The sequence below is a fragment of the Amia ocellicauda genome, chromosome 16 (genome assembly GCF_036373705.1).
Source record: "Amia ocellicauda isolate fAmiCal2 chromosome 16, fAmiCal2.hap1, whole genome shotgun sequence".
In the NCBI taxonomy this organism is placed as follows: domain Eukaryota; kingdom Metazoa; phylum Chordata; class Actinopteri; order Amiiformes; family Amiidae; genus Amia; species Amia ocellicauda.
In genome coordinates, this window is record NC_089865.1 from 15,610,906 (window position 1) to 15,622,870 (window position 11,965).

Sequence of the window (11,965 nt, forward strand, 5' to 3'; positions counted from 1 at the left end):
AAATACGCAGCATGTATTTGTAAAACAAACAAAATTAACAAATAAAAACATGGCAACTCCCGTATCTATCTAATAACGGAGAAGCTATAATATGTATTATCTTTAAGTACAAGCCTACTCCTCATTATTCCTATAACCGCGCTAAGGAGGTCAAACGTAACATTTTATGATCGTGTATTCTAATACTTACGGTAACACAACGGATGTATATAGAATTTGTTATATTGTTAGAAACAAATTAAATAAACAATATATTTGCATTGATTTAATACAAAAAATGACCTTCTAATATCTGAATCTGAAAAATACAAAAAAATAAGAAATTCAAATATTGTCGAGCTAAAGTTCAAAGGTCAAACTATACAACTAAAGTGTATCGTAATTGATTTAATTATTTACTAAAATGCACGGAATGCACGTATTATGTGTTTCCATAAATGTATGAAAAACATTAAGAAATACACACCAGGCTAATCGCGGTTTACTGTGGGGAAATGTGCGCGGGGTGAGGGGTCAGAGGTCACGTTTCCGGCGCTCACTGGACGCCTCTCTCTGTTTTCGAAACAGAGCATTTTTTTATTATATAAAAAAAACAATCAAAACTGAATTAAAATAGGGACCCAACAGCCTTCCGGAGACCATATCCAGGCGCTTCAGAGAATGCTGGCTACAGGGGCGGTAAGATTGTGTTTTAAAATACTGTTCTTGCGTGTTTTTCAGGCCTCTTCATTATAAAAATAATAGCGTAGCCCAACTAAAGCGGTTAGACTGCCCCAGTTACACTGCAGAGTGTTTTCATTATCCCCCGAAGTTTGTTAAATTGTTATTAATATTGAATGTGCATAATAATTGTTATATACTAGCATCAAATGAATGTGTGTACAGTTGAACACTATTGTGCAGGACGCAGGGTACCGAGCATGCACACAGCTGCGGTTTGAGAATGACACGATTGCCATCCTGATGCCATTAAGCCCCAGGACGCACGCTTTTGTGTGTCAGTTTACCTTTTCTACTTATAGTTTACATTTTGTGATGCATTAAAATTGATTGGCTTATTTTGTTATTATATAGTGTTACTTTTGTACTTACCTTTTTTTGCCACCCATTTCCTGCAGATGTTGACATTTTAGGTACATTGTTTCTGACAGTAGAACAAACAGCTGATTATATCCTACATTATTTTATACTGAACCTTCTCAGGGGACATGCTTGCTAAAATCCAACATGAGAAGTCATTGTGGTGAGGTTAATAATCAGTCCTATACATTCCTGGGCAGTCCTGCTATTTTCATGTTTAATAGCAACATGCTTTTAAATCACAGATCCTAATGTTTGTGGGTAGTTCTCTTCCCTTACGCAGCCCTCATTGTGTCCCTGCAGGCTGTAACCACAGCGCTGGCGCAAGTGGATAGGGAGAAGATCTACCAGTGGATCAATGAGCTGTCGAGCCCAGAGACCCGGGAGAATGCCTTGCTGGAGCTCAGTAAGAAACGCGAGTCTGTGCCAGACCTGGCGCCCATGCTTTGGCACTCCTGTGGCACCATAGCTGCCCTTCTGCAGGTATCTATTGCACCACACTGTGTTTGAATACTGAGCAGCTGTCTGTAGAGCATTGGGATTGTTGAATTTTAGGTTTTCAGTAGTTGTATCCACTACATACCATTTCCAACAAAACAGGAAACTGATGTAAATGATAATGTAAATGTAATGATGTAAAGTTCCATATCAGGTAGTTAATCAGTAGTCTAATGTAATGGAAACAATATTTTCTTCTCTCTCGTTGGTATTATATCAAAACTGTATTGTTGGAAGATTTGGTTATAAAATGTTATTAAGGTTCTGTCTTCAATGTTGGTGGACACACACGCACACACACACACACACACATTCATTTTGATTTCAATGGCTTTCTAAGATTAACATCTTAACTTTTAACTTGCAGGAAATTGTCAACATATACCCTTCTATCAATCCACCAACCCTTACAGCACACCAGTCTAACAGAGTGTGCAATGCCCTAGCACTTCTACAATGTGTTGCCTCTCATCCGGAGACAAGGTACCTTTTTTTGATGTCTAGTAATAGTAATATAAATTAGGTAGGATATGTAAAAACTAGCCTTTAAAAACACTATATTGCTCTGGAGTACACTGATGCCGGAAAAATAATACATGTATTTAATGTGGTGACTTCTTTAAAGTCAAAAACACATCTTGCAGTTCTGTTTCTTGATAAAAAAGTTAAAGTGCTGTCCTTGTTTAAAATGTGTGCATTCGAGGGACAATGAGTCTCGGTTTTAAAGTGTAATTTGTATGTGTGGAAGCAAGGCTAAGCTCTTCTGTTCAGTGGAAGGTATTGCCTCAGGTCCTGCTAATGAGATCTTTTTTCTTTCTTTTTTTCTCAGGTCTGCTTTTCTGGCTGCACACATCCCATTGTTCCTCTATCCCTTTCTGCACACTGTTAGTAAAACACGCCCCTTCGAGTACCTTCGACTCACTAGCTTAGGAGTCATAGGTAAGATTCTTCATTCATTCATTCCGTTCCGGGGTGGGGTGGGCTTAGCGTTGTATTCAGATCTGTAGTTTCTTATTTGTTTTAGTTTATTTGTTTAGTTATGAGTAGCAGTAGTCATTGTTCTCTAGATGCCACCTTGCGAAACAAAACTGTGAAATCGGTTGATTAGTGGGGGGAATGTGGAATGGGATATATGTTTAATGTCTGTAAATATTTTCTAAACTTGGTGAATCAAAACATGTGAATTGCAATATTATGTAAAAATATAAGTAATTATGTATTTTAAATATAAGATATTGGAAGTTGTATTAAAGAGAGAGGTTGGTTATTTGGAAAATATTATGCCTTTGGTTTTAGGATTGTGCTCTTGTTTATTCATGATTTCCAATGGTCTGCTTGTCTGTAGGAGCCCTGGTGAAGACGGATGAACAAGAAGTGATCAACTTTTTGCTCACCACAGAGATCATTCCCTTGTGTCTGCGCATCATGGAGTCTGGTAGTGAGCTTTCTAAAACGGTGAGAAGCACATCTGTGCCTCCACTAAAGGAGTTTAAATGCAAACTGTCATGTGTTTCTGGGAAATTGTGAAGGATCAGACTATTAACAGAATAGATGTATTGCTTATGTTTGGTTTTATTTAATTCATTTAAAATGCCTGCCTGGCTTTCCTTTTAAAATAATCTCCTTTGAAATGTGGATGAAGAAGAAAAAATCATAATGTATGTTTGATTTTTGGTAATTCTTGATTTGCATTTTCAGTCAGATTTATTTTCCCCTGGTTGTGATGTGATCTACATTTGTATTTGTTTTCTTTTACAACAGGTTGCTACTTTTATACTACAGAAAATCCTCCTGGATGACACAGGGCTGGCATATATATGTCAGACATATGAACGATTTTCTCACGTTGCCATGATCCTTGTAAGTAAACGACTATACTTCAAAGAAAAACATTGATGTAATGTAATAGTTGCAAATTTCACAATTTCTCCTTTTTGTAATTGAAAGTCTTTCATCAAATGTTGTCCATTTCTCAATTTTATTTAGTTTTTATTTATCAGTGCCTTCCAATCTAAATGTTTAATTATTTTTTAATTGTGTGTTTATTAAAGAGTCACATCAAATTATGCTGACTTGTTGTAATCTGATCTTTCATTATGTAACTATGCTGATGTTCTAATTTGCAAACCTGGTTTATAGTTATCATAATGATTATGATTTATTTTGCATGAATACCGTGATGGATACCAAATCTAATATGAGGTATTTCCAATTTTTCCTTTTCTAAAGGGGAAAATGGTCCTGCAGCTATCGAAAGAACCCTCTGCTCGACTACTGAAGCATGTTGTACGCTGTTATCTCCGCCTTTCTGACAATCCCAGGTATTTCAAGGACACTTTTCTTCGGTTTTCAAAGTGGTAAAGACAAGATGATGTTTGAAAACTTTTCTCCAATGCATTAAACCTGAATACCCCCTAGGAGGAGCTATTGACTCACAATGCATACAATTCACAGTCTGGAGGAAGCTTTAATAACAATATAAAGTGGGCTTTTTTATTAGATATCTCAGAGATTCTATAAACATTTATATAGCAGAGCAATTTGGATGAAATAAAAATATTGAACGCCTGTAAGAATTTACATCTTAAGCTATGCAAGCATGCTGGCCTTCATGTTATAAATGGTATACAAAATTAAGCCTAGCCATATTTTCTTTGCACAAGTATGTGCGTTAACACTTTTTTTTTGTTAGTTATTATTTGTATATTATTAGATGTCCAAATTATATCATTGTAAAAGCCTGCTTGCAGTAAATGCCTGTATTGTAGCTGGCTCAGGCTTTGTGCTTAATGCTCTTTAGTTCCCCTTTTCTCTATTGCATTTCTAAGCCTTGTTTTTTGACTGTCTTCATCCAGGGCCAGAGAAGCCCTCCGCCAGTGCCTGCCAGACCAGCTCAAGGACACCACCTTTGCTCAGGTCCTGAAAGACGACACCACAACCAAGCGCTGGCTGGCTCAGCTGGTGAAGAATCTGCAGGAGGGCCAAGTCACAGACCCGCGGGGCATCCCCCTGCCTCCACAATAAACCTCCCCCAGCCCCCGAGACACGCTGGAGACGTGCCAGCACTCGGTACCCACAGAGCTGTGCGTGACCCTTGTTACCATCGGACATGGGGACAGCTGTGACCACTTATGGCAGCTGAGCAAAAGTTGGTCCTCTGGAGACCTGTTGACATTTCTTGGTGATCTTGCTAAGACAGTAATAAACGGTGCTCTTCAACTTCTTACATTGTCCCAAGCTCCTAAGGCAAGCACTTGTTTGAGCTTTGGTTGACTGGTGATGTCACTCTCGCCATGCTTTATTGCTTTTCTCCAGTCTTGTCTGTTTCCAGTAAGGCTAATGTGGAGTCTTCAGGAAGAGTCTCTACTCTCTGCTCTGCATTTTGAGAACTACACCTTCTTCTCAGTCTCTTTGTCTACTGTAAATGAGCTAAGTACTGTAGTGCAGATGGACTACTGCATCCAATAAAGCACCACCTTGAAAATGCAATAACTTGTATAAAAGGAACTATGGTATAAACAACTTTATGGTACTGCTTGTTAAAGTGAACTGTTCTTGGTAACTTCATGGTCATCTAAAGATACACCCTGAAGATTTGATGCTAGTGAAGCCAGTGATCCCCTTACTTCGACGGATTATAAAAGGTTTCGATATTTTCACTGCACTGGGTTTTTATAATTTGGCTTTAGCCAGTTGAATACGATTTGTTTAATACTTGGGTCATTCTACAAAAAGGCCATTAGGATATGCAAATAACTGCCATGTTACTGTATTTCTGCTCTTTTGTGGTGCGATGACATACATTTTACTCATTCAATAAATAAGTAGCCTGGAATAATTTCAGAAGTATGTCTGTACTCTAAATATACCCATCATGTATTATTCACTACAATTCTGCGGATATATTTTCATAATGATCCCTGGTCATCCCTGGAGCCTATACAAGGTTTCAAAAGTCAAATTGATAGGGTATGGATAATATCTTGGTAGGTAAGCAGTCTCTTACACATCACTTTTATTATTTTTTTGCATCTGAAAAATGCATCTTCTACTTGTGCTCAGTGTAGCTCTATCTTCTCCATTACATTTTTATTGCAAATTTACCTGTGCATTTTGAGGAGATGCACAACTGCTTAATCTCTTAACCTGCTCCAGTCAGTCCTCTTATTCTGAGCAATGCATTACCTCTATATACATGGAAGAGCCTAATATTCTTCGTATTACACTATACCATTGTAAAAGAAGGGTGGTTCAAAAATTGACATTGAAATACAAAATGTAATGCCACCTTTGCAAGGCAGAACTGACTGGAGTCATTTTGTTTCATCACTGCTTTATTTTTTGATGGTGTATGAATTTCACATGGTTGCTTAAGGCTGGCAGTCATTTGGATATGTGAATTGGATGTTTTGTTTCATATTTTGCCAGTGTCATTTTGTTTAATTGTTCTCCATGGGCACAATCCATATACATGTGTGATCACATGAGAAATAAACCAAATAGGATGTTCTTGGATTCCTGGGTATTTTCGGAGTGGAGAGGAAGCCCTCTAAATTCTGGTTTTCTTTGTGATTTTGCACTACCTATGCTTGGAACATCCTTTATTTTCATTAGTGAAAAGCCATTTATTCAATCAGGTAGTGTTAAGGTGAAATAAATCATTCAATTCCCCTTTGTCCTTTTGATAATTGCCACATTTATACTGTTCAGTTTATGCTCATCATATGTTTTTGTAACTTGCAACGTAATCCAGTGCATCATTGTGACTCCGATCCATTTTTTTTGTAAGCAGGATTTTTCTTTTTTCTTTAAACAAACCAAAAAGTATTTTCTAAAAACTCAGATCTGAAAGACATACCTTGGAAACAGCAGTCAGAATGCTGTAACTTTGAAGCATGTGAGCTGATTGTTTATATCAACTTCAAACTTATGGCTTGAATGTTTTTTGTTTCTAAGTGGGCAAAAATAATTAGAATAAAATGCATCAAGGGACTCATATTTAGAAGCTCACCTTTTTTAAGTTAATTCAGCAAGGTTAGCAGCAATGGGAAAGATTCATAACTGCATGGGCAATACTTCTGTTTTGGGGGAAAAGTACTTGTGATAACACACTTTTCAGTCACATCCAGCTTCATTACCTGACACACAATGAGAACATCTTCACAAGCACTTGATAAAGCAGCTCTTACTTTAGAAGGTTGTAACTTGTGAAAATAAGTCTATGTTTCCTACATTCCAAAAGAATGATTTAAAAAATGGTAATGGTTACACCTCTATTTTGAGACAATATTTAAAATAATGTAGAAAGTTTACATAAGATTGTTCTGTATTGTGCCTAATTTGTTCTTGAGCCTTTGGCAATACCTGAAGTGGAATTGGTGGGATTTACGGAGGTTAAAGGACTGCACTTTGATAAAGGGACTGACTTCTGGTAAACCTGTTTTGGAAACACCAAACATTCTAAGTGAAACATTTTTCTTTTTATTGAATGTGAATATTGAGAGGTGTGTGGAGCCTAAAAATATCAGGTTTGGGTTTAGAAGTCAATTTTCATTATTTACAAATCTTGAAATGCATTAAACAATGCCAAACTAAAAGGTTCTAATAGTGCAAAATGATTTTCCTTACCTTAGAGAGTTTTAGCCATTTACCTGCTGATGTTTAAACTGCAGAAATAAAAAGCATTTTTGAAAAAGCAAATCTGTATATTTCTTCTCAATAACTTATTTTTTGTTGCCAGCTTTTTCAAATAGCTTTGCAGACAGCTCATTTTTTGTTAATCATTTATTCATTTTGTGGGCAAATTATTTATTTTGTTCTGTATTTCAAAAGCAAAAAGAAAACTAAGGAAATGTAGTGTTTTTGGTTAAATGAAAATGACAAGCTTAACATCAGCACTTTCTCTGCCTCGATTTAATACCTGATGAGAGTGTTTTCACTAATCATAAGAACAAATGAGAGGAGGCCATACGACCCATCATGCTCATTTGGTGTCCATTAATAACAAAGTGATCCGAGGATCCTATCCAGTCTGATATTAAATGTTCCCAAATTTTCAGCTTTTACCACATTGCTGGGGAGTTTGTTCCAGATTGTGAAAACTCTGCGTGAAGAAGTGTCTCCTGTTTTTCGTCTTGAATGCCTTGAATCCCAATTTCCATTTGTGTCCCACGGGTGCGTGTGTCCCTGCTGATCTGGAAAAGCTCCTCTGGTTTGATGTGGTCGATGCCTTTCATGATTTTGAAGACTTGAGTCAAGTGTCCACGTAGTCTCCTCTGTTCCAGGGTGAAAAGGTTCAGTTCCCTCAGTCTCTCAGTAGGACATTCCCTTCAGACCTGGAATAAGTCTGGTTGCTCTCCTCTGAACTGCCTCTAGAGCAGCGATATCTTTCTTGAAGTGTGGAGCCCAGAACTGTCCACAGTATCCAGATGAGGTCTAACTAGTGCATTGTACAGTCTGAACATCACTGCCCTTGTTCTCAATTCTACACTTTTGACAATATACCCTAACATTCTGTTTGATTTTGTATTGCTTCCCCACATTGTTTGGATGGAGAAAGTGAGGAGTCCACATAGAACATTTGCCACATTATGTTCTATAGATCTATAACGTGAATGTGCTCTGGGTTTGAAATGCTCTGTGCAGCGTGTATGATGGGGCGGGTGGTCGTCACTGGGCAGATTGATGGCTCTCTGCTCCAACACCAGGCAAAGTAGTAGATAATCGATCCATGTCTTTTCCCACCGTCAGAGAATGATTGACGCTAGGAGGTAATACAAGGATATATTAATATATATAATAATATATTGACAAACTCCCCACCAATCCTCTGTATCCTATCCTATGGAAGGTGGTCCTCCAGAGACAGATGAATTGGTTGCCCCTTTGCTCAGTCCTCTGGCTGGTCAATATCCCATCCTCGTCACCAAATTGTAGTGGTTTCAGTTAATCTCAGGATACACCCATGAAGAAGTAAAGTTTATTATACAGAACATAAATACAGGTTGAAGTGAGGAAAGCCCCATAGACCCACTTTGGATAGACACTAGGTTACAGCAAATCCAGCTCAATCCAGCTGTATGAGTTCAATTTACCCCATGCATACTGATACAGTTGTTGATCAGGTATTCAAAAGACAATAGCTGTAGGCCTATATTCAAGAAACAGTGAGTGACTTGAAGACAATTGTTTTGTATACAATCCAATAAATTATTAACCTTGAGGGGGAGGCAAGGTGACATAACTTTGGTAGATTTCTGTAGCATTCTTGCATGAAAACTAATAATTAAAGTAGTTCCCACGAAGGGGTAAATACAAACAAATGATTGCTTCATAGACAAAACTGAAACAATGAAAACTATAACAACATGAAACAATAATATAGAAATAAGATACAGAAAATAATACAATTTAATTGTCCAACTACATTCGTTATAGTAGCACCTGAGGATACTCTCCTCAACACTGACCACATTTTAAATAGATGTATTTTGAACACTTGAAGAAATTGATGATCAAACATGTCTTCATTACTGGACAAAATATCACAATATCAAGCTAAATATAGGTTTTTAAGTTTATTAAATTAAAAGATAAACACATAAATAATTTTCTAATAGCAATAGAGCCCTCTCAATGCAGGCTCTAGCGTTTGATAGATGACCTTGACTCTTGGTAATGTCCTCGTTTTCAGCTCGGGACGCATAACTCCAGCTTTGGTCATCTATGAGATATTACAGCCAGCATCAACAGGCTCTATTGCATAAATAGTGTGTATGATGCTTGTCATGTTATTCAAATGTTACTGAAGTCTGGGTGAAAGAAACAAAAAAAAAGTAAAGAAAATGCATTTCCAGAATTATTAGACTTCCGCTCTCAACGTAATTAATAGTTGTAATTATATCTCCAAGTGACAAATCAATGTTACATATTAATAATAATAATAATAATGATGATAACAATAATTAATAATAATAATAATAATAATAATAATAATAATAATAATAATAATACGGAAGTAGTTTTGTTCATAGTTTTTTTCCCCAAATAAATTCTGTTCAGTTGCCTTTATTCTGTGTATATATCCTCCTGAGTCTCTAACCTTATTAAAGAAGATAGATCAATACCACTTGCTTTCCTATAGCAGTGCTTTCAAGACCTAAGGATAAATTACACTGCTGTTTATTATTATTATTATTATTATTATTATTATTATTATTATTATTTATTTGTCCAGGGTGACTTACAACATATAAGAGCACTACAAAGTGCAATAATACAGTGCATTTCAAGGCATAATACATTTTACAAACTCCAATTTACTGTATACCAGATATACAGTAAACAGTAAACAATATATGAGGTTTTACATCCTAGATTGTAAAAGCTGATAAGTGCAGACGAGAGTAAATTACTAAGTTACAAGTACTTTCTGAAAACTTCATTTAACTTAGTTTTCTTGGTTCTTGGTGGTGTGGTCACTGCAGAGATGTGTCTGTGTGGCTTTCTATGAGTGGTTGTGTGGTGGAGGACCTGCCAGGAAGAAGGAATTGTTAATGAACTGCATTTCTCAGCTGCCGAGAAACCCATTAAAAAGAAGACCAGTCAATATGTATGTCATCATACACAATATTGTTTTCCACAGCTTTTCCAACTTTTCATCAGCTGGACAGTTTTGTGAAATCATATAGATGAAAGCAATTTTACAAGCACTTTAAATTTGAGCATTAAACCATGTTACCAATTTTATAATATAATAATCAACACTAACTCTGATGTAACAATCCTTCCATTCTCTGAAACTAGTTTAGCTGGCCAACCTATTGTCATTTTCATCTTTTGTTTCACTGAAGAACATGAACGGGACTTGCACTAACAGAAACAAGATGCTTGTGTGTGTGTGTGGGGGGGGGGGGGGGGCTGAAAGTGGTTTCTCAGTAGTGGAGGAAGTCCAAGTGGACCATGGGTGGACAGAGAGGAGAGATCCTAGGTCAGTCAAGGCCTCTCTGAGCTGAAAGGTGAGCTGGGAATCTGAGCCGAAGCCTTGCATTATTAACATGGAGAAACCCGAGGAGAGAACAGAGGGGGAAAACTCCTAACATGAAAAAATAAAAATAAATAAAAAGTTCGCAAACAACCCTCGTTGTGGCCAGCTGTGCTTGCTTCTAATGGAATGGGAAGTGGTGTATGCGAGGCAAGGCACCCAGCCAAACCTACGGGCCTTTTTAATTAGTTTAATGCTTCCATTTTCCTCTCCCACTCTGTTTTTTCTTTTTTTTTATAATACTGCACCAGCCGGTTAACTGGAGTGATAAATGTTTCATTACAGTGGCATTGTAATTTAAGATGGGACTGTCACAAAGTGCACAGAGGCACGCAGTACTATAGTTTGGTAGCAGCCCATTGTAGCAGGCCGGAGCTGGAGGAAGGCCAGTAAAATATAATGCGTCAGTAAGGCTTTGAACTCTCAACTGCCCACCTGAGAGGCAGGTAGCAAACTGAAAGAAACAATGAAGTAACATTCTGCTTCAGCCTTTTGATGCTATCCTCGATGCTAACCTCGATGCTAATTAGTCAATTTAGTTTTAAGTTACTAAACTCATTGAGAACAATTAAAAAAACGCTATATTTACATAAACGATTAATGTGGTTTTTAAGGTTAATCTCCCTTTTTTATCCTTTTAAATATGCAATTTGCTCAGCTGACAATTTTAATACGTAAAAAGTTACCTAAATAGCATACTAACAGAGAATACATTAAAACTCCAATCTACAGCATTGTAACAATACATTTAAAATAATATAAACCTCAGCATTCCTTCACCTGTATCAACTTCATTAGTTAAGAACAAAACAAAACAAATGCAACGACACACACCGAATTTGCCCAGGCTCGGAGAAGTATTACATTCACATAATTTGTCAATAATTGTAAAGGTCAACTTGAGGCGTCAACTTGTATTTACTGTCAAAGACTGGAAGGACAGAACGAGGAACTCAGCGAGAGATATAGTTCACAGATCCCCTCAAACCTAAGTGGGAAAATAAAGAAACATGTCAAATTATTGTATTTCTAGATTTCTCCTGCTGTTCAAAAATGGACATGAATGAATGTACTAAGTTGTATTTGAAATACCCCAATTCATGGTAAGCAACTCTCAACTAGGTATATGAAAAAAATGGAGCTTGAAGAAAAGAAAAGAAAAACTGGAGAGGAGAGAGGACAGCAGAGAGGCAGAGTGAGGAGTCTGACCGAGAGAGAAGCAGGGTAACTGAGTGAGAGAGAGAGAGAGAGAGAGAGAGAGAGGGAGGGAGAGAGAGAGTGAAATAGTATGATGGAGAGGGAGGGAGGGAGAGGGCGTAGTACTCTGCTAGTGGTGTTGACTCA

The 11,965-nt window shown here is 37.2% G+C and overlaps 1 protein-coding gene across 1 annotated transcript; it reads left to right on the plus strand.

Annotated features, from left to right (window-relative positions):
- The first annotated feature begins 451 nt into the window (after positions 1 to 451).
- On the plus strand, positions 452 to 7,278 carry cnot9 (CCR4-NOT transcription complex subunit 9). The gene is made up of 8 exons (XM_066687856.1): positions 452 to 678; positions 1,384 to 1,563; positions 1,946 to 2,061; positions 2,408 to 2,517; positions 2,924 to 3,033; positions 3,340 to 3,438; positions 3,808 to 3,899; positions 4,434 to 7,278. Exons 1-8 carry the CDS (start codon positions 661 to 663, stop codon positions 4,600 to 4,602), a joined length of 894 nt encoding a protein of 297 aa, XP_066543953.1. The 5' UTR covers positions 452 to 660; the 3' UTR covers positions 4,603 to 7,278.
- The last annotated feature ends 4,687 nt before the right edge of the window (positions 7,279 to 11,965 follow it).